General features: G+C 45.6%; 1 protein-coding gene across 1 annotated transcript in view; it reads left to right on the top strand.

The window, feature by feature from the left end:
- arhgap10 (Rho GTPase activating protein 10) overlaps positions 1-26,659 on the top strand; it is a 240,081-nt gene that overhangs the window by 138,282 nt on the left and 75,140 nt on the right. The window contains exons 12-16 of the mRNA XM_078541232.1: positions 6,655-6,694; positions 7,036-7,101; positions 8,467-8,541; positions 22,764-22,851; positions 25,867-25,925. Coding sequence (XP_078397358.1) covers positions 6,655-6,694; positions 7,036-7,101; positions 8,467-8,541; positions 22,764-22,851; positions 25,867-25,925 — 328 coding nt within the window. The remainder of the gene's footprint in view (positions 1-6,654; positions 6,695-7,035; positions 7,102-8,466; positions 8,542-22,763; positions 22,852-25,866; positions 25,926-26,659) is intronic.

Raw genomic sequence — 26,659 nt, forward strand, 5'->3', positions numbered from 1 at the left:
GTTTGTGCAGTTATAATTGCACGCCTTCATTGCAGCCGTGCTTCAGTGGGTGTAAAGCAGTGATTCTACTGTGCAGCTAAATGGGCTAATTACTGTCTATGCAGCAGCAACTGTGTTTCAAATCACAAGCATTGGCATGTCATGCCCTATTCATTCAGGCATGCTAGACCCCAGCGACAACATGCTGAGCTCATTCAGCACTCCGTTTTAAAACTAAGCTGAACCGTAGTAAAGTTTTAATGATATAGTAGAGGTAGCATAGCATCAGTGGCTTCTCATGGGTGTGGAAAAGTCAGCTGGTCACTGAGGAAAGGTGGACTGCTACTGAGTGGAAGCAAACCTATCGCCCCTGTTGGGCCATTTTGTGACTCAGATCTCACAAAGCCTGTGATCTGTCTAGAGGAAACATTGAGCATGCATGGACATACATGTTACTTGCCTTTTTGTAAACCATATTGTGACTGGGTTTGGTGCATTTACAGTTGCGTCAACCCAGTTAGATTCTCATGAATCAAGTGTTCCAAGATTTTCGTGCTGTCTTCGAGTAGCATAAAGGATCAGCAGGGTGTCTCCAGGCATAAAGCCAGCAAACAAAAATTGAAGCATCTCAGGAACCCTTTACTGGAAAGCAGCAAGACATTTACTGCCATAGTCCATCACACTTAGGCTCCGATAACTTATGGAAGTTCAAATAGCATGTGCATGAACAGTGCAGAGATTAAAGTGAGGACTATGTATACAGCAGGAGCTTGTGCCCAGAACACAGGAACAGGTGGTTGGCTGTCGAGGCCCACTTCTTACCTGGAATTGTCTTTACATAATGGACACGAGGCACCAAAACCAGAAAGATCCCTGCAATAGGATAAGACAGGCGACTCCTGGTTTACGGACAGTTCATTCTGAACAACGGCACATTTAAATCAGCTATTCAGAGGCAGGTGTACATCTGCTTTCAGGAGTAAATCTGAATGAGTGTAGGAGAATAAACCTTCTGGGGAGGAGGAAGGACAGACATGATGCAATTTATTATTTTGAATAAGAAAGCAACACATAATGAGTATTTTAGTCATTGGGGGAATAGTTCCAGATTTGCACTAAGTGCAGTAGTGGGCGTGAACAAAGACATTTTACCTACTAGCTGCAATGGTGGATTTTCGCAACGTATCGTCCCCTTCCCGCATCATAAACTATGCACTCATGGGAAACACGCAATCTCACTGGCAGCTGGCCTCCGATTTCCCCACCACGCGGTTACTTCACTGCTTCCCCACACTGGGCACTATATTTAAACTGCAGCCACGCGTACAGTTCTCAATGCTTGCAGCCCAGGACTGCTCTGGTGAAGACATGGCCCCAAAAGCCAAGAAGAGTGCAGCCCCCCCGATTCAGTAACGCATCCCTGGGATGCCTTTTGGATGCCGTGGAGGCCCGCCGTGATGTCCTCTACCCTGTGCTGGCCACAGAAGGCCCATCAGTGTCACCACGCCAGCTTGGAAGGCAATGGCAGCGGTGGTTAGTGCCAAAGCTGCACACAAGAGGTCGGCCATCCAGCGCAGAAAAAGGACGAATGATCTCTCCTGTGCTGCCAGGGTAAGCCAACCATCTCATCAATCTCAACTCACCCGCTTACAAGCCTATCACACATTCACTGGCATCTCAATCACTGCCAGCTCAAGGGACATCACCACTCACTCTCTCACACGCACCCTCACACCTCCATCTAGCCTCATCTCCTCTGGAGATCATGCTCTCATCCTGTCCATGGCTCCACTCAGCACACATGCATGCCTGGCATCCTTCTCATTTGGCCTGGCATGCGCCTTACTCACACTCTATCTGCCTTTGTGTGCGATCTTGTCCTGCACAATCAATAGGGGAAGTCCCACACCAGGGGTGGAATGCTGGACATCAAGGCCCTCACTCCGTCTGAGAGTCATGAGTTGGAGCTGGCCAGAGAGGATGTGGACTGTCCCTGAGGTGACGGTGAGGTCAGCGGCAAGCGTCCACGTGAGGATCCTGCACCACATCATCCCTCTGTCAGCCTTTGAGTTGCTGTGTGTGTTATGAGGCTGCCAAGCACTAATAATTTATTACTTCTCTCCAAGGTACATCTGCCACGTCACCCTCAGGCAATCTTGTCCCCGGCTCCAGCGCCAAGAGCATCTTGGCTGAGTATCCTGAGGGCAGCGCCATTGAAGACCTGACACAGCGCTCACCCACACCCTCCACCAGCACAGCAACACACAACTCGGAGGGACCTAGATGTCGAGCAGGCTTGGGACCACAACCTGGTGAGCACAGCACAGCAGGCTGAGGCAGGGACATGCGAGGTCGCTGGCGATTTGGAGGACTGCTGGAGGCAAGGAATCTGCTGAGTTGGAGTCAGATGATGAGCTTCTTGATTCGGTCCTCAGTCAGTTGGTGGAGCTGTAAAGGCAATCATGGGAACATCAGGAAGGGATGTCTGGTGCATGCTCAGATTTCAAGGGAAGATGGAGGAGTCTGTCCACCTTCAGCCTGAGGCAATAGTGCCAGCATGCCGATGCATTGAGGTCAATGCTGGTAGAATGGCTACCGCCATGGAGACTTTGGTCCAGGACATTGGTTCTGCACAGCTGCATAGGCTGAACTTCATCACTGACGCCATAGTTGGCCCCCAACAGTGTCAACACGAGAGGAGTGCAGGGCAGCTCAATCTCACTCCAGCTTCCCCTTCTTCTTGAGGAGTCAGCCAGGGGCCCTCGGGCACCCATAGGGAGGAGGATCAGCAGCTTGACACCCCGGGGCCATCCACCCAGGTGACTCCAGGAATCTCCAGCCAATCCAACCCCTCTCTTCCTGTGACCCCATCATCTTCAGCTCCATAGGCTAAGGAGGGTGCACCTAGCCTGCAGCTCCTCAGCCAGGGATACCCAAAGCAGGCCTCAGATCTCGGCCTTTCAGAGGACCCCCTGACGGCGTAGCAGTCAGGAGGCTGCCTCCACTTCCACTGTGAATGACGGGGGAATACCAAGACATAGCGGCAGGGTTAGGAAGGTTAAGAGGATGTAGTTATACCCCATGGGCACAGTTGTTAATCACTTGTACATAATGTTCACTATTGTCAATAAACCCCCAGGAATCTCTTCTTTTCTAAGGCTCTTTGTTATGATTAGCAGTGTTCCTGTCACTCAGATATCAAATCTTGGTTCCTACACAAGATAAAGGTAAGTTCCTCAGTCCAGGGCCTCGTCCCCTGCAGTGTGTAACCTTAAGACCAAAGTAATGGTCCGGCTTCACGCTCACTGGACACATTAGTGATGCCTGCACCTCGATGGTGCTTGTCATTGCTGCCAGAATGTCGTGGACAGGCGCCATAGAGTTCCTTCATTCTCTCTGTGTGCTCTCAGCACCTTTTGAGGTGGGGTTGGCCCCCATCTCTTCAGCATCTGTGACCGGTGATGGTGTGGTCCTGAAGGGGGCAGGTGCTGAAGGCTGCCAAAGGATTGGGTGCATTTAAAGTTTCATGGCTGTGTCTCCATGATATGACCCTGATCACTGAGCATAAGCAAGGTGCCCTAAGTCAGACAGGAGTCAGATATTCACAGAGGCAATGTGAAGATCTATGGAGTGTCCTCACTGTATGCCAACATCATGCTCCTGGAACCTAACGACTATTAGGGCCTCTGTTGCATCTCCATGACATGAGCCTGAGCACTGAGGGTATGTGCACTGTCATCAGCCACACAGGAGTTAAACGTTCACAGGCGCAAGGTGAGGATGTCAGGACTGCCCTCACTGCACCTCGTCATCATCCCCTATGAATCTTGCGGCTATTAGGGCATCACCAGCGAGCCTGCCTCATCTGGCCAGTGTGATGCCCTCACCGCTGGCATTCTTGCCTTTGAGGACCTCATCACCCTCATTCCCTTCGATGCCCTCTTTGGAGGAGATGTGCAGTTTTTCCACCCACTCCTCAGCCAGGGCCCCTTAAGACGATTGTAGCCAACGTCTTTTTTCTAAATTAATGCTTTCCACCCAAAACGTTGCAATAAGAAGGTGATTATTTTTAGAAGTAAAAGAATTTACAGTCAAACATAAATATTGTCCTTGGGTAAAAAGCTGTTTCAACAGTCTGACAAATCATGCACACTGCTGTAGTAGCTGCTTAGCTTTCAGTAGTTGCTTGATGACATCATTCTCTGTCTTCTGTTGCAGCTTGTCACTGCTCCTCTTCCGTAAATTTGGACACAGCTTCTTTACTAACATTAAACAATTTAGCTAACATATGGCATACTTTCTGTTAACATGCTCTGGACATGTTATAGAACATCTTTAACAGTAAAACTTTCAAAACATTGTTTGAGAATACCGTGTTTGCTCCTTAATGCTCCACACCTGCTTTTTTAAGGTTCCTTCCTTGTGGGGAGGGATGAGTATAGAAGTTGTGTAGTAATGTTGTGTGTCATGCTCTCGAGTATCTCCAAATGAGTTCACTGTTCACTCAGTCATTACTGTGGAATTAGTGAGGAAACAACGATTCTCTTAATATATGGGTGACATGGCTAGTTCTTAGAAACAAATGCATTCATATGCATTACTATTTAGAGATGGTCACCAGCCATTTGGATGCACATTGAGTGGTCTATCTTGAAAAAATGTGAAGGATGAACTTTTTCTATTCTGCTTACTATCATAAAAATACAAGGTCCCTCTCGTGTCTACTTTCAAGGTTCCCGTCCAAATTTTCTAAGTTTTACTCAAAATGAAATCCTCTGACAAGAGGGATCAGCTGCAGTGCCCTTCACTGCACTTTCTCTAGGACTTAAATGTTTCATTTGTGCCTAAGTGACCAGAAATTAACATTGTTCATGATGCCACCTCATCTCAGTACTATCCAGCTTTAGTATAATTCCCTCAGACATGAACTTCCTTGATTCAGCATGCTATTTATTTTGTTTATATGCTGCTCTGCAAGGGATAGAAATGGTTTAGCTACTGCTTCCCTAGTTAGTGTTATCTCTACATTTGACTTTCATTGTGCTTCTGAATCCTGGTCATTTATGTAGAACAAAAGCCATATGGAGTGGGGTTTGGGGGAGGTAGAGGGTGCCGTGCTGTCAAACATTTGCTCTGTTTAGAGGTTCTACCAAAAAAGAAAAGATACTCTAAGATATCAATGCAACAGTATTTACATGGTGTTACATGAGTTGGGAGTAATTATACAATATAATTTTACCTTACTTTTACACTGGATACTGTTTAGTCAATTCCGGTTTGCAAGTGCTTTGCGAGAATCGCTAAAACAAGCAATGTCAAAAAATTCTAGGAGTCTTACAGACATACAAACATATGAATTAGGAGCAGGAGTAGGCCATTTGGCTCCTCGAGTCTGCTCCGCCATTCAATAAGATCACCACTGATTTGATTGCTACCTCCTGCCTACCCCCGCCTATAACATTTCACCCCCTTGTTTATCAAGAATCTATCTACCATTGCCATAAACATATTCAAAGATTCTGCTACCATCGCATTTTGAGGAAGGGAGTTCCAAAGACTCATGACCCCCTGAGAGAAAAAATTTCTCCTCATCGCTGTCTTAAGTGGGCGACCTCTTATTTTTAAACAGTGAGCACTAGTTCTATATTCCCCCACAAGCACCGTCTCCACATCCACCCTGTCGATACCCCTCAGGACCTCGAAGGTTTCAATCAAGTTGCCTCTTAATCTTCCAAACTCCAGTTGATACAAGTCTAGCCTGTCCAACCTTTCCTCATAAGACAACCCGCCCATTCTTGCTATTAGTCTGGTAAACCTTCTCTGAACTAACGTATTTAAATCTTTCCTTAAGTACGGGGACCAATACTGTACACAGTACTCCAGACGTGGTCTCACCAGTGTCCTGTACAACTGAAGTATTACCTCCTTACTTTTATATTCAATTCCCCTCACAATAAACAATAACATTCTATTAGCTTTCCTAATTACTTGCTGTACCTAATATACTAGCTTTTTGTGTTTCATGCACTAGGACACCCAGATCCCTCTGAATCTCAGAGCTCTGCAATCTCTCACCATTTAGTTAATATGCTTCTATTTTATTCTCCCTGCCAAAATAGATAATTTCACATTTGCCCGCATTATACTCCGTTTGCCAGATCTTTGCCTACTCACTTAATTTACCTATGTACCTTTGTAGCCTCCTTATGTCCTCTTCACAACTTTTTAAAAAAAGTAACATGACAAATTACATTTAGATATAATTCCTGTTCTATTGTTCAGTTATTATATTGATGGACTGGTGTCTAAATATGTCATCTTTCTGGCAACTTCTGCAACAAAGCTGGTGCCAAGAATAGTGCTCTGCATTCCTTTGCACCCAACCAAGGAGGTTGTTTCGTTTTGGTGGGGGAGTAGGGGGCGGAGAGGTGCGGAGGAACCCTGATGTTTGGGCAACCCAGGATCTCCAATTTTGCTGCAGAGTGTTATTCAAATGCTCAATTTCTTGCCTTGACTAATGACTGTGATCACGGTTTTACATTCAGTAACAATACAAATGTTTCCAGCTTTCAAAATAAGGCCAATTCCTTAATTGTGGAGGTGGGTTTAGTACATCTTAAATTTCCAAGTGTTTTTCTGTGTAAAACGTTTTAACAATATTTCTTTAAATGACAGGTATACTTAATTACTAGGAGTAATTCCAGGAGAGAAGGAAGTAAGTATATCTGCATATATTTAACTATTAAACTCATGTAATTAGTTACCTATAGCTAGCGTTAACTAGTGCTTTGTAGTTTCATTTAACCTTTGAACTGATATTCTCCACAATTTTGGAAGTTGCCTGCATTCTGTAATTAAGGTAGGTGTTAGTACACTATATTATTAATTTCCAATGTATTCAAAGAAAAATTAAAGTTTACATTTTTTTTTATTGCCATCATCATGTTGTGCAATCAATTTATTGAATGCACATTAATTTCAGTTTAATGAAGCTAATTCTTTAGCATGCTGTTTTCTATCTATGCAACAAAGACAACTTTCTTTTTTTCTCCTAAGATGTACAACTGGATGAAATGGGTTTCAACATAATAAAGAAATGCATCCAAGCACTTGAGACACGGGGTAATCCAGTATTTTATTCTACATTTGAAATCAATTCTTATTTATTTAGCTTATTGAAGTGAATAACATGTTGAATATTTTGAATATAAAGGGATTAACACTGTTAATGCTCCTTGTCAGCATCTAACTTTTTGCAAAGTAACTCCAAATATTATACGTTGAGTTGTCTTTTCATGTGGGTAATTTATTACATGAAAGGCATATATAGATTGGTATTATTAGTTAATTTTTAAATTATTTTAAAATAATCATACACAAGTAATGCATATTTCATTGGTAGTAATATCAAAGCAGTAATTGCACAGTATTTAATTTTGGGAAAAGAAAACATGTTCTTGAAAATCCAAATCCTTAACTATAGAAAGAATTTAAGCGAAACAGGTCAAGGTAAAGTTTCTGTACTATCATTTCACCCCAATTGATGCCAATATAGGAAGTAAACCACACTTCTTTTCTCTTTACAGCAAAACCTAATTACAGCAGATAAATCTTATGTTAAAGTCTTAAGTTGACTGTAAGACTCAGAATATGTGTCCAGATAGAGGAAACTATAGTGCACCTAGTTCAAGTGTTTGAGCCCTTAAAAAGTGCCAGCCAATTGTACTATGTTGCTACCACATCCTAATAAAGTTGATGTTCATATTGTTCAATAGCAAGAAGCTGCTTCTCTTCATGAAAGATTAGTGTATAATTACACTACAAGTTGTATCTACTGCCTATTGTTTTGTTTCATGTTTACTGAGAAGGATTAATAAGTTATATTCTAAGGACTAAGAGGGTAGAACAGGAGGGAGAAAGAAACGATTTGAAGCACAGTAAATCGATGCTGTGTCAGGAGAGAGCCTATTTAAAAATACTGAGTACCCAGAACTAATCGCCTGAGGTACTAGTTCAATTACCCCGAATGCTACCAAAAATCAATGGTACTCTGTACAGAAAAATAATTTGCACACTCATGAAATGTGAGGATAAGACTGTTTTGATATGCATTTGTCCATTTTGTAAAAGCTGATGGTGTTACTGTCGATTAATTTTCCAGAAATTAAAAAGACAGTCATTGTTGGCAGTTTTTCTTGATCATTGCAGGTAGTAAGATATTGTTTTTCATCTCAAACAAAAACAAAAATAAAAATACCTGAAAAAACTCAGCAGGTCTGACAGCATCTGCGGAGAGGAGCACAGTTAACGTTTCGAGTCCGTATGACTCTTCAACAGAACAGACTCGAAACGTTAACTGTATTCCTCTCCGCAGATGCTGTCAGACCTGCTGAGTTTTTTCAGGTGGTTTTATTTTTGTTTTTGTTTTGGATTTCCATCATCCACAGTTTTTTGCTTTTATCTTATTATTTTTCATCTGTTTTCCAGGACTCAATGATCAAGGATTATATAGAGTGGTTGGAGTCAGTTCAAAAGTCCAGAGGCTTATGAGTTTGTTGAGTGGTAAGTGTTCTGATAACTAAGCAGGACAAAAATGGCTGTATTCAGGTCAGAACTATTATACATAAGATTTTTAAAATTGAGGAAATTCATAGAATTGCAGAATCTTCTATTCGCCCTTTGTGACTGTCCTTGCTCTTTGAAAGAGCTATCCAATTAGCCCAACACTCCTCTTTCCCCATGGTCCTGCAAGTGTTTTCTTTTCAAATAAATATATATACATATATATATGCAATTCCCTCTGGAAATATACCATTAAATTTAACACCATCACCCTTTCAGACAGTGCATTTCAGATTTAAGACAACCCGCTTTGTAAAATAAGGTCCCCTCTGGTTCTTTTGCCAATTATCTTAAATCTGTGTACTCTGGTTGCTGGTCTTCCTACCAGTAAGAATAATTTCTCCTTACCTACTTTAACAAAAGCCCTCATAATTTTGAATGCCTCTACTAAATCTCCCATAACCCTCTGCTGTAGGGGAATTATTCCTGCTTTTTCAGTCCACCCACATTATGAGTTGGATTTTCATGTTAGAGGCAGGTAGCTGGAGTCAGGAAATTTCCTGATTCTGCGTCCCCACCTCGGGAAAAAGCTCCCCGAACAGTGTGATTTTTACTTCGGGGATGGGGGGGAGGGGTATGGGTGGAGGATGCAGTTGTGTGAGCAAATTGAAGGTGGCTAAAGGGACTGCTGAGTGCCAAGGTGGGCTGGTTAAATTATCTGCCTTGGTTTTCTGCAGCTTTGTCTCAGTTGTGTTAATAAATATCAAGCCTTCTAGCCCTCACACCCCCTCGCCTTCCCAGCCACTCCCCATGTCCCATTCGTGTCAACCCATGCCCCCTGCCTGCTCCAATGGGCCCCTCATGCCCTCCATGCCAACCCGTGTCCCCGGCTCACCCCAATGGTCCCTCATACTGCCTATGCCAACCCATGCTCCCCCACTCTTCCCCATGGCCCCTTTAGCCCCTATGCCAACTCATGCCTCCCCAACCACTACCCTTTGCCCTTACACCCTGCATGCCAACTTAGCTAGTACAGCTATGGGTAAACCTCAGCAGCCATACTGAGATAAAATAAAACAAAGTCCTAAGTATCTATTGCAGGCTTCACTATATATAAAAATGACACTTTTATTCATGAAAACCCACGTGAAAAAGGAATGTCGACCATCTGGCCCGTCGAGCTTGCTCCGCCAATCAATACGATCTTGGGCTTCAACTCCAATTTCCTGCCTGGTCCCCATATCCCTGAGACACAAAAAAATCTGTCCGTCCCAGGCTTAAATGTATTCAGTGATGGAGCATACATAACCCTCTGGGGTAGAGAATTCCAAAGATTCACAACCCTTTCAGTGAAGTAATTTCCCTTCAGCTCTTTCGTAAATAATCAGTCCCTTATCCTGTGACTGTGCCTCTGTGTTTTAGATTCTCCAACCAGTGGAAACAACCTTTCAGCATCCATCCTATCAAGCCCCTTGAGAATTTTGTAGGTTTCAATGAGATCGCGCCTCATTCTTCTAAACTCCAAATATAGGCCCATTCAATACATTTAAATACCCTTGTGTACTTAATCCCTTATAAAATAGTCATTTGAACAAACAATTCTTGAGAAGAAAGAATATATAGAAATACTATCCTACAATTAATTAGTGTTTACAAATTGTAATTTTTTAGTGAATTGTATTTATACAAATTATTTGTATTCATAACCCCACATCAAAGGCAGCTGATTCTTTAATAACCTTTTGGAGCTGTCAATCAAACTGTGAACTTACAACTCCCCCCCACTCAACCCCTGTGATGATGCCAGGTTGTGAAAGCAGTCAAGCAATGATAATGCTATAATGATAGCCCTTGGAGATATGGCGACAGACATCTACTGCAACTGATAGAACAGATTTTTTTCACTCCCACAGTTGCAAGCAGTTTTATTCTGAATTTCAAGGGCAGGCAATTTAAATAACTTGACAGCTTGATAGTTCTACATGCCTTATCCTCCTCCCACAAGCATTTATGCCTCTGCCATAAAGTCATGGAACACACACTGCTGATGGAGGCCATACCTGGAGTGAAAATCTGACCTGCTTATCTTGTGCATTGAGTTTCAATAGCCCAGTCAATTCGTAATTCATGCCTGTACACTTTACACCCCATCCCATTTCCACTACTGGCAAAAATAGGATCTGCTGGAAATGGGGGTGGAACTTCTGAGTCCGGGTCCTGGCCACCATTTTTAAAGGTTGCTGGAGTCTCCTCAACTCCTTGAAAATCCAACCCTATGAGTTTTATCTGGGTAAAACTGTGGAAAATATTTCTAACCGCTGAAGTTAGCATTGATTCTGCCAATCAAGTCAATAAGTTAGATGCTTAGAATGAAATTTGGTGTTTCATGTAAAGTTAAACTAAAATGCATCCTCCCCAATTATGCATGTATGTGAACAGGCAAATTGCATTGAATAAGTGTTGGTGAGCTGCAGGTGCAGCTATCCATTAGGGATGAGGCGATAACTGAGACCCAGCTCAAGAAAGGGCAGAACTGGGTGCTAAAAGTTCCTGGATACAAGTTGTTCAGGAAAGATAAGAAAGGGGCAAGGGTAGAAGTATTGATTAAAGAGAACAATGCAGTGCTGAAGAGGATCTATTTGGTTAGAGCTAAGAAACAAAAGAGGTATATTAAACTACTGGGTGTATGCCATGGGTAACCAACTATTGGGAAAGATATAGAGGAACACATTTTCAAGGAGGTTATAGAACAGTGCAAGAATTACAGTGTAGTTACAATGGGGACTTAAATTAGCCCAATATAGACTGGGATAGTAACAGTGTAATGAGCAGAGGGGGGAAAGAGTTCAAGATAATTTTATAGATTAGTTTGTTTCTAGCCCAATGAAGGGGGCATTGCTGGATCTGGTTCTGGTTCTGGGGAATGAGGTGGATCAAGTGTGAGCAGAGGAACATTTGGGGGACAGTGATCATAGTGAGAGGTTTAGGTCGGCTGTGGAAAAGGAGCAGGAACAATCTAGAGTAAAAATAATTATTGGAGGAGGGCCAACTTCAATGGGGTGAGAACAGATCTAGCAAAAATGAATTGGAAATTGGCAGGCAAAACTATAACAGAACAATGGGCAGCCTTTAAAAAGGAGATACAGTCAAGGCACATTCCCACAGAGGGAAAGGTAGGACAGACAAAGCCCAAGCTCCCAGGGAGACAAAAGATAATACGGAGTAAGATGGTGCAGAAGAAGGGTCTATATGACAGATGTCAGGTGGATAATACAATTGACAACCAGGTTGAATATAAAAAGTTCAGAAAAAGTAATAAGAAGCTTAGAGAGAGTATGAGAAGAGATGGCAGCTAACATAAAAGGGATACTGGGCTTTATAAAGAGGGAAATAGAATACAAAAGCAAGGATGAATACTAAAGCAAGGAAATTATCATGATCAATTATATAACACTGGTTCAGGCTTAACTGGAGTACTGTGTCCAATTCTGGGCATCACATTTTGGGAAGGATGTGAAGGCATAAAGGAGGGTGCAGAAAAGATTTACAGGAATGGTTCCAGGGATGAGGAACTTCAGTTATATGGATAGATTGGAGAAGCTGGGGATATTGTCCTTGGGGAGAGAAGATTAAGAGGAGATTTGATAGAGGTGTTCATGTGGAGTCCGGGCAGACTAGATAGGGAGAGCGAAATCTCAACATCCCGCCACTGGTGGCTGTCGTGGTGGGTGGTGGTGGGCAATCCTGTGGGAACATGAAAATCGGTTTCCCAATGGCAGGATTTGACGATGGAAACTTGCAGAGCCGACTGGTGGCGAGATAATGGAAAATTGCCAATCCTGCCACAGGCCGTTGGAAAGCCCCTTTGCATCCCATTGATGATTCAAATTAACCCCCAACTGGAATTCTCCCCAACCCCCCCCCACCCTCTTGTCAATCATCCTGCACCCCCACTGCCCCCCACTTCCCCACCACTGGCGTGAAATCACTCCGGCCCGGAACAAGTTCATGCCAACCTGTTGTGGGGTACACATGTCGGGACTTAACTGGATAGAGGACTGAGAGAACTCTCAGACGCTGGGAAAGATGGAGGACTCTGACGCTGGTGGGTTCCCTGAGCACCACGTGGTCCATCGATTAGATAGGCCATCGCTCGTGCACTTGCATTGGTTGGGTGATCCCTACTGGAAGCTGTGGCATTGATGGGTGGATTCTACTGCGAGGCATGGCATTGATCGGGCAGACTCTACTAGGTGTGACATCGATCAGGTGGACCCTACTAGGAGGTGTGACACTGATCAGGTGGACTCTAGAAGAAGATGTGGCATCGATTGGGCGGACCCTGCTCAAAGATGTGGCATCGATTGGGTGGGCCCCACTCGAAGATGTGGCACCGATCGGGTGGGCCCTACTGGGAAGCATGGCATCAATCAGGCAGACCCTACTGGGAAGCATGGCATCAATCAGGCAGACTCTACTGGGAAGCATGGCATCGATCGGGCAGACTCTACTGGGAAGCATGGCATCGATCGGGCGGACCCTACTAGAAGCTGTGGCATCGATCGGGTGGGCCCTCCTGGGAGACGTGGCATCGATCTGGTGGATCCTATGAGGTGTGACATTGATTGGGCAGACTGCGCTACAGGTGAGTGACAGCACGAGGTTGTGTGGTGTGGCAATAGCCTGCCTGTTGTGGAGGCAAGAAGATGGGGAAGACCGAGCAGAAGAAGTGGGGTGGGTGCGGAATCCTAGAGGGGGCAGGGTCATGAGTGGGGAAAAGAATGAAAAGCAGTGGGGATCTGGGATGGATGATGTTTTTTATGGAGCAGGATCATGGGAAGGGCCCTAGCAGAGTAGGGTATTGTGAGGGGGGGTGGGGGGGTGTGGATGGTGTGTGTAGGTGTGAATGGGCAGTGGGGGGAGAGGTGTGCAGGTGTGAATGGGCAGTGGGGGGAGAGGTGTGTGGGTGTGAATGGGCAGTGGTGGGGGGAGAGGTGTGCAGGTGTGAATGGGCAGTGGGGGGAGAGGTGTGCAGGTGTGAATGGGCAGTGGGGGGGAGAGGTGTGTGGGTGTGAATGGGCAGTGGGGGGAGAGGTGTGCAGGTGTGAATGGGCAGTGGGGGGAGAGGTGTGCAGGTGTGGATGGGCAGTGGGGGGAGGCGTGTGCAGGTGTGAATGGGCAGTGGGGGGAGAGGTGTGCAGGTGTGAATGGGCAGTGGGGGGAGAGGTGTGCAGGTGTGAATGGGCAGTGGGGGGAGAGGTGTGCAGGTGTGAATGGGCAGTGGGGGGAGAGGTGTGCAGGTGTGAATGGGCAGTGGGGGGAGAGGTGTGCAGGTGTGAATGGGCAGTGGGGGGAGAGGTGTGCAGGTGTGAATGGGCAGTGGGGGGAGAGGTGTGCAGGTGTGAATGGGCAGTGGGGGGAGAGGTGTGCAGGTGTGGATGGGCAGTGGGGGGAGGCGTGTGCAGGTGTGAATGGGCAGTGGGGGGGGGCGTGTGCAGGTGTGAATGGGCAGTGGGGGGGAGGCGTGTGCAGGTGTGAATGGGCAGTGGGGGGAGAGGTGTGCAGGTGTGAATGGGCAGTGGGGGGAGAGGTGTGCAGGTGTGAATGGGCAGTGGGGGGAGAGGTGTGTGGGTGTGAATGGGCAGTGGGGGGAGAGGTGTGCAGGTGTGAATGGGCAGTGGGGGGAGAGGTGTGTGGGTGTGAATGGGCAGTGGTGGGGGGAGAGGTGTGTGGGTGTGAATGGGCAGTGGTGGGGGGAGAGGTGTGTGGGTGTGAATGGGCAGTGGGGGGAGAGGTGTGCAGGTGTGAATGGGCAGTGGTGGGTGGAGAGGTGTGTGGGTGTGAATGGGCAGTGGTGGGGGGAGAGGTGTGTGGGTGTGAATGGGCAGTGGGGGGAGAGGTGTGTGGGTGTGAATGGGCAGTGGGGGGAGAGGTGTGTGGGTGTGAATGGGCAGTGGGGGGAGGCGTGTGCAGGCGTGAATGGGCAGTGGGGGGAGAGGTGTGTGGGTGTGAATGGGCAGTGGGGGGAGGCGTGTGCAGGTGTGAATGGGTAGTTGTGGGGGGTGGGGGGGGTTTGTGCAGTCTACTGCTGAATGCTGGGGGGCATACTGAGGGAATTGGTGATATGAGGGGATGGTGAAGGTTAAAGGGGGCAGTGGGATCCTGTAGGGTGGGAAGGTAAGGGTTCTGTGATGGCAGGGGAAAGTGAGCTGAGAGTTGTCGGAGGGCAGTTGGAAATAAATGGGTTTCTGGGGGTTGGCAGGACGATGCTGGGGGAGGGCATCTCAACAGTTACTGGGGTGGGCTCCTCTGGAAGGAAGGGGACAGTAACGTTAATCTGCACTGGACGAAGGGTGATGGGAGGGTGTGGTTCTAGGGTGACTGTGGGGAGGTCAAAGGTAATACCAGGAAGGTGAATGTTTACAGAGGGGGATGGGCATGTGGGTAATGGGGGGAGTGTGAAAGGTATTGGACTCTGCCTCAAAAGTATCCAGTGCCTCATGGTGGAGATGTCATCACAGGTCGCCTGCCATCACAGGACCCTCATCTTCCCACCCTACAGGATCCTACTTCCCCCTTTAACCCTCACCATCCCCTCATATCATCAATTCCCTCAGTATGCCCCCCAGCACTCATAAGTATCCAGTGCCTCATGGTGGAGATGCCAGGATGCTGGATGGGAATTGGGTCATCGGGTGGGCGGAGCTGCAGGTCTGATCAACTGGAGGGGAACACAGCATGTAGCTCTGCTAAAGCAACGGCTTGGGAATCGAGGGTGTGAATGGAGCAGCATGCATGGGAGGCTTCTCACACATGGCTGGCAAGGGCTCTGGCAATGATCAGTGCCTCCCTGTGCACACGTGCTTCCGGGGGACATAGATCCAACCTGGGTTGTCCCCTGAATATAATGGGTGCGCACAGGCCTAACGACTATGAAGGGCAATGAAAAGACATCAGACCTTCTAAAAGAGCAAGTGACCATATATTTACAAAGCTGTATCAACATTGTAAAAGGATGTTGTACCCTTGCAACCACACGTGACATCAGAACTGATTAATTTTTCTTTGCCTTCCACTGCATCTAGATGCTACCCCGACATCCACAGCAGGGGTGGAGGCAGCCTGCTGACTGCTATGCCCTGCTGTTCTTGATGACTTTGGTACGTGTCCCCTGTGTCCTTGATGCCTGGAGAGCCTCGGCTTACTTTGGGTCTCCTGCTCTGGTGCAGCTGCACCCCCTGCGGTCACAGGGGCTGACGCTGATGGGGTCACAGACAAAGGGCTGCACACCCTCTGAGAGTCCTGAGTGGAGGTCCCAGGGGTGTGCACCTGCTGCTCTCTTTCTTTTGAGTGCCCAAGAGCCCCTTCCCGACTCCTTGAGGAGAAGGGGCACATGGAGGTCGAGGTGCCCTGTCTCCCTCTCGCATAGCCACTACAAAACCTCACCCATGGAAACAGTGATGGAGTGCAGGTCTGCGTGCATCTCTGTCAGAAACTGGGCGTTCTGATGGATGTTGGTCTCCATCCGCCACCCTCCCCATGGAGACCTCAATGTCAGTACATATGTCAGTACAACTTCAGGCAGCAGGCGGACGGACTCCTCTGCTTCGTGTGCCACTTTGTTGAATGCCACAAACATCTCTGCCTGATGTTCCCCCGCCTCTTGCTGCATCTTAAACATCTTGTCTAGGACCAGTCCCAGAGGCTCATCATCTGACTCGGACTTTACATGGGCCTCTTCCCCACCAGCCTTCCGAGTGCAGTGAACATGGCTACTCCTGTTGCAGAAACATGTCCGTGCAGTGACCCCCAGCACGTGAGATAAAAACAGAGAATGTTGGAACAACTTAGCAGATCTGGCAGCATCTGTGGAGAGAGAAAGAGTTAACGTTTCAAGCCCATGTGACTTTTCCTCAGAGCTAAAGAGAAGCAGAAATTAGATGGATTTTATACTGTTTAACAGGGGTTGGAGCAGGTGGAGCAAAATACAAGTTCAGGAATAAGTGGGAGCTCGGGAGAGATTGACAAAGATGCCACGGACACAAGACAAAGGGAGTATTAATGGTAGTGTTAAAGACTAGAGAAGGTGCTGATAGTGACATAAAGATAAGATAGCAGAATGTGTTAATAACCAAACAAAGGGTCAGTGTTCTGTGAAAGCACTACACTGAAACAAGTGACAGATGGCCCAATGGGGGTGGGTGGGAAGGTTGGGGAAAAGGGATTTTAAAAAATGAATTAAAAAAAATAAATTAATTAATTAAAAATTAAAAATTTTTTAAAATGGATTTAAAAAGCGGTAAAGATGGAGGAGAGAGTTCATGGTCTGAAATTGTTGAACTTAATGTTAAGCCCGGAAGGCTGTAAAGTGCCTAATTGGAAGATTTTTTTTTAAAAAATTTGTTCACAGGATGTGGGCGTCGCTGGATAGGCCAGCATTTATTGCCCATTCCTAATTGCCCTTGTTCAGAGGGCATTTAAGAGTCAACAGCATTATTTTGGATCTGGAGTCACATGTAGGCCAGACCAGGTAAGGCCAGCAGATTTCCTTCCCTAAAGGACATTAGTGAACTAGATGGGTTTTTACAACAATGGGCATCATGGTTTCATGGTCATCATTAGACTTTTAATTCCAGATTTTTATTGAATTCAAATTCCACCATCTGCAGTGGTGGGATTTGAATCCTGTTCCCCAGAGCATTGTCCTGAGTGTCTGGATTACTAGTCCTGTACCACTATCCCAACGCCTTCCCCAGATGAGGTGCTGTTCCTCTAGTTTGTGTTGGGCTTCACTGGAACATTGCAGCAGGCCAAGGACGGACATGTGGGCATGAGAGCAGGGTGGTGTGTTAAAATGGCAAGTGACAGGAAGGCCTGGGTCATGCTTGTGGACTGAGTGAAGGTGTTCCGCAAAGCAGTCACCCAGTCTGCATTTAGTCTCTGCAATGTAGAGGAGATCGCATTGGGAGCAGCGAATACAGTAGACTAAATTGAAGGAGGTGCAGGTAAAGCACTGCTTCACCTGAAAGGAGCATTTGGGGTCTTGGGCGATGAGGAAGTAAAGGAGCAGTTGTTGTATCTTCTGCGATTGCATGGGAAGGTGGTGTGAGAAGGTGATGGAGGAGTGGACCAGGGAGGGTGTCACAGAGGTAAGTCCCTACAGAATGCTGATGGGTGGTGAGGAGAAGATGTGTTTGGTGGTGGCATCATGCTGGAGTTGGTGGAAATGGTGGAGGATGATCCTTTGAACACAGAGGCTGGTGAGGTGAAAAGTGAGGGCAAGGAGGACCCTATCATGGTTCTGGGAGGGAGGAGAAGGGGTGAGGGCAGAGGTGGGGGAGATGGGTTGAACACAGTTGAGGGCCCTTTCAGCCACAGTAGGGGGGAACCTTGGTTAAGGAAAAAAGGAAGACCTGCCAGAAGCGCCGTTTTGGAAGGTGGCATCATCGGAACAGATGTGATGGAGGCAGTGGAACTGGAAGAATGGAATGGAGTCCTTACAGGAAGCAGGGTATGAGAAGCTGTAGTCAAGCTGACTGTGGGAGTCGGTGGCATTAGACTGTCTACTAATATTCATTACATCACCAGAAATGGAGACAGAGGTCAAGGGAGGGAAGGGAATTGTTGGAGATAGACCATGTGAAGGTGAGAGAGGGGTGGAAATTGGAAGCAAAATTGATAAATTTTTCCAGGTCTAGATGAGAGCATGAAGCGGCACCAATACAGTCATCGATGTATCCAGAAAAGAGCTGAGGGAGGGGCCTGAGTCGGACTGGAACAAGGAATGTTCCACATACCCCAAAAAAAAGACAGGTATAACTGGAGCCCATGCGGGTACCTGTAGCCATACCTTTTATTTGGAGGAAGTGAGACAAGTCAAAGAAGAAATTGTTCATTGAGAGAACAAGTTCAGTCAGGCGGAGGAGAGTGGTGGTGGATCGGGATTGTTCGCGCCTCTGTTCAAGGGAGAAGCGGAAAGCCCTCAGACCATCCTGGTGGGGGATGGAAGTGTAAAGGGATTGGACACCCATGGTGAAGAGAGGGTGGTTAGGGCCAGGGAACTGGAAATTGTTGATATGACGTAGAGCGTCAGAGGAATTGCTAATGTAGGTGAGAGGAGACTGGACAAAAGGCGAGAGAATGGAGTCAAGATAGGAAGAAATGAGTTCCTTGGGGCAGGAACAGATGGGTCCACCAGGACGGTCCTGTTTGTGGATTTTGGGAAGGAGGTAGAAGTGGGCTGTGCGGGGTTAAGAGACTATGAAGTTGGAAGCTGTGGAGGGAAGATCTCCAGAGGAGATGAGGTCAGTGACAGTCCTGAAAACAATGGCTTGATGTTTGGTGGTGGGGTCATGGTCCAGGGGGAGGTAGGAAGAAGTGTCTGAGAGTTGGCGCTCATCCTCTGCAAGGTAGAGGTCAGTGCGCCAGACAACAACAGCACCACCCTTGTCGGCAGGTATGATAACAAAGTCAATTTTGGATCTGAGACACCCTGTCTGAACTAGTTCTCGTACCCATAGACGTGTGTATCTCTGGGCTGGTGGAGGGTGCAGGTGACTGCTGTGATGGCTGTACAAGTGCAGTCTCATCTTCACCCTCATCAACCTCCTCTGCGGGCTGGAAATGGTGGCGGAATCAGGTTCGCGGTCTGACCTCACCGTCTTCCTGCTAGCACCTGCAATTGTGAGAGGGGAGAGTGAGTGACTGCATGAGCTACCTCCAACATGGCACCACGCATGACCCTTGGATTTCTAGGTAGAGATATTAAGCATTGTTCCTTACTGGATAGAGGTTGGGCATCTAACTTGTCACCTCCACATACCCAGTCCTGATCCTCTCCTGCCAGCTCGGCAGCCCTATCTTCGCATGGCATGAGCTGCCTTACTTGAGCCATGCCCCCTCCTGTCGTCTCTATCTCATGCTTGCTGGTGCGCCAACTTGTCCTGTACAAGAAGGAAAGACGATTTGAGAGCACTTGGGATGCAGTTGATGGACACAAGCTGCCAGTCAACAGCAGCGACCACTGGCTACAGTATGCCATGTGAAAGAAGCACTGCAGCTAGTCCACTAGGGCTCTTAGGCAGCACACTCCAGAGCAGTGAGCTCATGCAGATAAAAGGATGTGTCTCACAAGGAGGCATGGTATCAGCTGTGCTTGCTGGTGGCCTCTACACCAGAACCTTTCCACAATAGGAGCTCTCTGTGTGGCTTGCTGAAAGACCCGCAGTTGCCTCTCTACCTGCAGACTACATGGACTGCAGTATGGCTATGAGGCATCGATGCATCATGTTGAGAAGCCCTTTATGCATGAACAGCACAGATTGTGGCCTGGCCACTGAGGCCCATGTCTCAGTTCCCACTCTGTGAGGTAAGTTTGAGCAGTAGAGGGTTCACTTACCCTGGCGGTGTTTATGAGATTGTTCATCCTTTTCCTGCACTGCAGGGCTGTCCTCTGGTGTGCAGTGTTCACACTCACCACCCTGGACTGCTTCCCATGAAGGGTTGGTGAGTCTGGTGGGCCTCCTTCCCTGGGTTAGAGGGCACCCCTCCTGCCCTCCACTGCATTCAGCAGCACTTGTAGGGATGCGTTGCTGAATCTTGGTGCTGGGGCTGCCAAGCCATTTCCTTGGATCACAGTTCAGAATTGGATAAAGCTGCAGCTGTTCGGGCACCTTTAAGTGTGGTGCCTTGATACGATGGTGGGGCGTGCGACTTCCTGCCTGTCCCACTGCTAAGAAGGCGGGGAAACCGCCGGCTGCATAATTAATGAGCCAGCATCACATGATTTCCCTCTGGGCTCTGCGGAGGGAAATGCTCCCGCTTCCTGCCCTCGCTACAGGACGTAGGCCCGGAGTGGAAAATCCTGGCCAGAGAAACTGTCCTTGTTGGTGGAAGGGTTGAAAACCAGAGGACACCAATTTAAGGTGGTTACCAAAAGAAGCAATGACAACATGAGGGAAAACGTTTTTACACAGGAATGCACTGCCTGAAAGTGTAGTGAAGGCAGGCTCAATCATGGCTTTCAAAAGGGAATTGGATAATTACCTGAAGGGAAAAAATTTGCAGGACTGGAGGAAAAAGCAGGGGAGTGGGACTAGATGAGAAGCTCTTTTCGACAGCTGACGCAGACAGAACAGGCTGAATAGCCTCCTTTAGTGCTGTAACCATCCTATGATTCTAACTTCCTTTATTGTGTTTGGTATATCTCACCCTCACCTGCCCTTTTTTTCTCATTTTTTTGTCCCTGAAACTTCACAAAAAAGGCATATTTGAGAATTACCAATTGCCTTAATAGATTTTAACCTGAGTGAATAATATTGTCTCAAATTACTTAAAATGATAAAATTGGTCCCTTCACCTGTGCTGAAGAAAGGATTACAATGTTGGGATTTCAAAAGAGAATTGGATAATTATCTGAAGAGAAAATATTTACAGGGCTACAGGGAAGAGGGACTAGGTGAATTGCTCTTGCAGTGTTCTGGCATGGATACAATGGGCTGAATTGCCTCCTGTGTTGTAACCATTCTCTAATTATACTTCTGCTGGAAAACAAATGGAAAATTTTAAACGTGCAAAATATCAAAGCGATACTTTCATGATTAACATGGAGCATTTTACAGTTTTGCTGAACTTTAAAATTCCATATTGGGAATATCAGTTGTTAAATTTGACTATTTAGTCAAAAGTCTCTTTGAACCCTACATGGATTTTTCCTGCTTCACAGTTGGATGATTGGTGCCTTGTGTATAGAATGTATATATACTTTGACAAGAGTTTGGAAGGGTGTATAGACAAGGCAAAGGTTTTCGTCCACTGTAGCTTTGTTGCTTTCTAGCAATATAGGAATTTGCACAGGTAGGCAAAAAGAGTTGCAAAAATAACCCAGAAATGAATACAAAATTCAAGTATTAAGGCAATTTTGCAGTAAAAAGCAAAAATTAATCATAAAAATGAATAGTTAGAGTTGTTAAAAAGGGTTGTGTTTACATATTATTTGTTTTGCATTGATATAACATCGCTAATTATAATGTAAATGCAGCACGAACCCAGCAGGAAATGGCACCTGAGTGAGAATTCCTGGAAGGACCATAACCTTAATGCAAATTGGGATTCCCTTTGAACTGGTACTGAACTTGTAGTGGAAATGGACCCCAACACATTAAAGTAAAGGTGAACTTGAAGATAAAATAGTTCCAAGGATTTTTGCATAATCATTTGCTAGAAGTAGAAAATAGTTAAATTTTCCCAAGACCTTAAGACCTTAGACCTTAAACCAGAGTATTGCATATAGTGCGGGGCTCCACCTCTTGGACCAATAAACTAATACGTCAATTGGAATGAATAAGTGATTGTAGTTATGGGACTCATAGGTGTGTATCAGCAAGTTAACTTGAGGCTGTCTTGCTATGTGGAGTTAATATGGATTTACCAGTTGAGAATTCATCATTCTAAAAATTTGCCTGGATTTTGTGGTAGGAATGACAATGGAACTGTCAGCATTCACCACCATTACTCCCCTGAAACTAACAGCAACCTCTGCAGTCCACACGGTGCAGTTAAATATGGAAATCCAGAAGTTGTCAGTGATTCTCCATAGGATGCTGAACTGATGAGAACTTGAACGTTTACATTATTAGCCTTGCTGGAAAAGTTCCTGAAAAGTTTACCTTGTTGAATGAAGTGTAACTGGGTTTTTTTACAGCATCTTAAATTCATAAATACTGCTGAAAACTGATCTAATACTTGTGGAATGTCAAATTTCACCGTTATGATAAAAAGCTTGTTTATTATATTTCAGCTGCACCCTTAATCCCGTGTGTATGTCCCAATCATTTCTCTGTGAAAATATATTAAAAAGTGAAAGATAATCTGTGCATTTTACTTCCTGGTTTGTGAGAATATTTCAATGTGGTGGGCTGTTTACCCTGCTTGATGATATCACTGTTGTTGACCCTTGGCGATCACCTTGACTTGGTGCAAGATTCGAACTAACGTCAAGTACGGGGAAATCCATGCCACAGAGATATTTGGATCCTTTTGGGCAGCTTCCCTTGATCAACAGTGAGCACCATTGCTTCTCCACTGACAACAAAATCAGGTCTTTGCTTTTAGAGTATGTGACACCATGGGTATCCTGGCCTCTGGATTATTTCTAATCCTATGATTTCCTTACACAGCGACACTGAGATCTTCATGTTGGTAAATTTAATAATGTTTTCTAGATTCAAAGGTTTGTGCTGACCTGGATCTGGACAACTCACTAGAATGGGAAACAAAAACTATTACCAGTTCACTGAAACACTATTTGCGGTAAGCAAAGTGTTTTTATTTTCTGCTGTTTTTGAAGAGTTTCACACTGAGGCATAGTTATGTCATTTAAGTTCTGTGCCATACTGAAAAGATAAATCTCAGCATTCAGAAGCTAATGAAATGTGTTTTTTTTTTTAATATTGCTGTTAATTCCTGATGAGTTTAAGTTCCAGGCTTTGAAATCTGATGTGACAATTACACCCCTAATTCCTATGTTATTGACTTTTGGTATGTAATATTTCCAGCTGTAGGACATACTCACCAGAGGTGGTGGCACAGTATATACACTCAATAGGCAGGGCCTATGGGAGTCCTCAGTATTCACTCCAGACCCTACAAAGTCTTATGGAATCGGGGAAAACATGGACAAGGAAACCCCCTGCTGAGTAACATCTGAGTGCAAAGAACATGTACACACACTGCGCCTGTTTCAGCTAAGCAAAATAAGTGACAGCTATTCGCTGACTCATTCCTCAGGGCAATGCCTTGACCAATGAGGGTCAAGCTGCCTGGTTTAAATTTCAAATATTGCTTGGCAGTTAGCTGTCAGTCACCATCACTGGTGCACTCTCCATGGCAATGCCACTTGCCAACCAATCAGCACTCTCTTCACATATAGTACAAATTATTGTTTTCCCCTTATATTGGTATTCTTGCGAAGCGTCCTGATGAGTACAAGACAAAAAGCTTAGACATGTCTCTTTTTTCAGCAATACTCAGTGTCAGAGACTGGGCACTCTATGGCAAGTGACTGACCATCTGACTTTCCAAATCCTCTTGACTCAAGTCAGGAGTGTGATGGAATGCTTCCTGCTCGCCTGATTAGTACAGCTCCAACAACACAAATGAAACTTGGACACCATCCAGGACAAAGCAGTCCACTTGATTGGCACCCCATACACCACCTTAAACCTTCACTCCCCCCATCACTGGTACATGGTGGTTGCAGTATGCAACATCTACAAGATGTACTGCAGCAATTCGCCAAGGCGCCTAAACCCTACCACCAAGAAGGACAAGGGTAGTAACTGCATGGGAACACCACCACCTGTAAGTTGCACACCATGTTGATTTGGAAATATATCACCCCCATTCTATCATTGTTGATGGGTCAAAATCCTGGAGCTCCCTGTCTAACAACATTGTGGGTGCCCCTACACCATATGAACTGTAGTGGTTTAAGAAGCTGGGTCATCACCATCTTCTCAAATGTAATTAGGGATGGGCAAAAGTGCTGACTGCCAGCAGTGTGCGCATCCTGTGAATAAATATGTAGGCCTGGATGTTCGCAATGACAGAGAGCCTTTCTGTCATTGCAAAAATGGTATAGGAGGCCAAAATCCAGAAGTCTTGTGCCCTTAGTACCGACCATTTTCATGGGGGCAGGTGAAGATTTGCGCATGTGCATTTCGCTGAAGCAACTGCCAATATAAGACAGTAGTTGCCTCCAATCATGTCTGATTTTCGTTAGCCAGGAGTGGGAAACACAAGGTGTGCAGATTAGATCTGGCAGGAGCAGGTCAAAACTTTGTGCGGAGTCTTTGAAGAGGTAGGGTACTCCTTTGGATATGATCCCGGAGATACCTATGGGGGGAGGTCAGGTCCTCTTTGAGAGAGGTAAGATACCCTTTGGGATTTGTAATATTGGACATGAATGTGAGTAAGAAGTGCATAAATTCATTGGAACTGTCAATGAGCTGCCAAAAGGATCTGTCAAACTCCTGCCCTTTAAACCTTTGAAAAACTTGTATGAAGTGTTAAAAGAATCATTGCTTGCTATTTCCCTCTATCTGTTGACATAAGCCTGAGGGTTATCATTACCTGGATTAGTGCTGCATGACTGATTCCACAACCTTCCATTATCACAGTGAGGTGCCTGCCTTTTCAAAGTTTGATGGACAGCTACAAGTGGTTATAGACTCTCTGAACTGGGACTATGAATTCCAATTCTTTTTTTAAGTAATGGAATAAGTGCTTGATTGAAATGTTTGTTTTAATAAGAGATTATATAATTGAAGGAATGTGAATGGGCTTTTATGAATGAGAGCTTTTTAAAAAAAAATAGACTCTGCAATAGACACTTAGAACTTTATTTAATCTCGGCATGGATCCTAATGGCCGTGGTGGATACTGGCTGAGTTGGCATGGAGGGTGTAAGGGCAAAGGATGGGGCCATGGTTGGCATGAGTTAGTGCTACATTGGCATAGAAGCTATAAAGGGCCAATGGTGATGAGTAGAGGGGCATAGGCTGGCATGAAGAGATGAGAATCCTTGGGGCATAGTTTGGAATGGAGGGTATGAGGGGCCATGGGGGTGGTTAGAATGACAAGTTGGCATGAGAGGGTATGGGGGAGTCATGGGAGGTGGGTAGAGAGGCATTTGTCATGGATATGAGAGGCTATGGGGGTTTGGGTAGTGGGGCATAGGTTGGCAAGGAGAGTATAAGGGGCCATAGGGTTGGGTGGGGGGCATGAGGTGGCATGGGTTAGCATGGATGGGCATGAGTGTGTGGGTTGTGAGGGATGAGGACTGGAGGGATGTTTTTTGTTTTATTGTTTTTAAAAAAAACTTCTACACAGTCCTGGTGCACTGAGGCCAGCCTTCCACCCAGCCTGCCTCCATACCTGGCAGCCTCCACACTGTTTCCTGGTTGTCTGCCATGACTCGTATTTTCACCATTCAGGCTGTAATAAAATATTGAAGTGTTGCATGGTTGAATATATTAGGACACCAAGACAGCCATTTTTGTATGCATTTTGTTTGGAAAATTCCTGATTCAAATATAAAATATACTAGTTAAGTCTGAACACGTCTTTATTTAGATTGTGATAAACATTTGAAGGCTTGGTATGAGATTGGTATTGAGCACTGTCATACTTGTCCTAAAACAACACAAATTCAATATTTAAAAATTGAGCGCAGAAGTACACCAAGCTGGGAGCGCTTTAGTTACATAAATTAAGAAGCAATTGATTTAATACTGTCATTTAATTTATTGTTTGTAAATGTTATAGGAATCTCCCAGAGCCTCTCATGACATACAAGTTGCATGGGGAATTCATCTCACTAGCCAGTAAGTATAATGCCATTCACTGCTCTACATAAAGTTTTCATAAAGGATACGAATATCATGTGGCGGATGCGCAGTTGTCGGTGCAGAAAGCTGTCAGGGTGACACAGCCTGACTTTGTATCCAGGGCCCCACACCTTTAACCATGCCTTTCAGAGAGAAACATCAAACAAGAAGTTCAGAATTAACTGTTGGTGGGGAGGATGTGATGGTGTATCAAGGGGCTAGGACCTCACATTATTTAGTTTTACAAATATGTATAGATATCCTCACAGCTAATTTCTAAAATTAATTAGATTTAATTAAAATTAGAATCTAAAATTCTAAAATGGTGAAACTTTAGTACAGAACAACTGAAAGCTGTGGCTCGGGAGGTACAGTTAAAATTACCCAGTAAAGTGAGGAGAAGTGAACTGATCCAGTTATTGGCAGAACATTTGGATCTCTCGTTACTGGTAGAGCAGTTAGGTGTAGAGTTCAACCATGACTCCGAAATCTCCGCCCAGCCCCCACCCCAGCCAGGAAAAGCTCAGATTGCAACTAAAATCTCAGGAGAGGGAACAAGAAAAGGAAAGAGAATTCCAGCTCAGAAAATTGGAGATGGAGCTAGCAGCTCAAAGGGAGAGACCAGATAGCTGGAAGCTGCAAGGGAAGATCTCTCTCTACCTGATAGCACCCTCTATCTCTCTAACCTCAGACCACTCCCTGAGGCCCTCAAGTGCGCTAGATTCATTCCC

Source organism: Cetorhinus maximus, chromosome 1 (genome assembly GCF_964194155.1).
Source record: "Cetorhinus maximus chromosome 1, sCetMax3.hap1.1, whole genome shotgun sequence".
NCBI classification, from domain to species: Eukaryota; Metazoa; Chordata; class Chondrichthyes; order Lamniformes; family Cetorhinidae; genus Cetorhinus; species Cetorhinus maximus.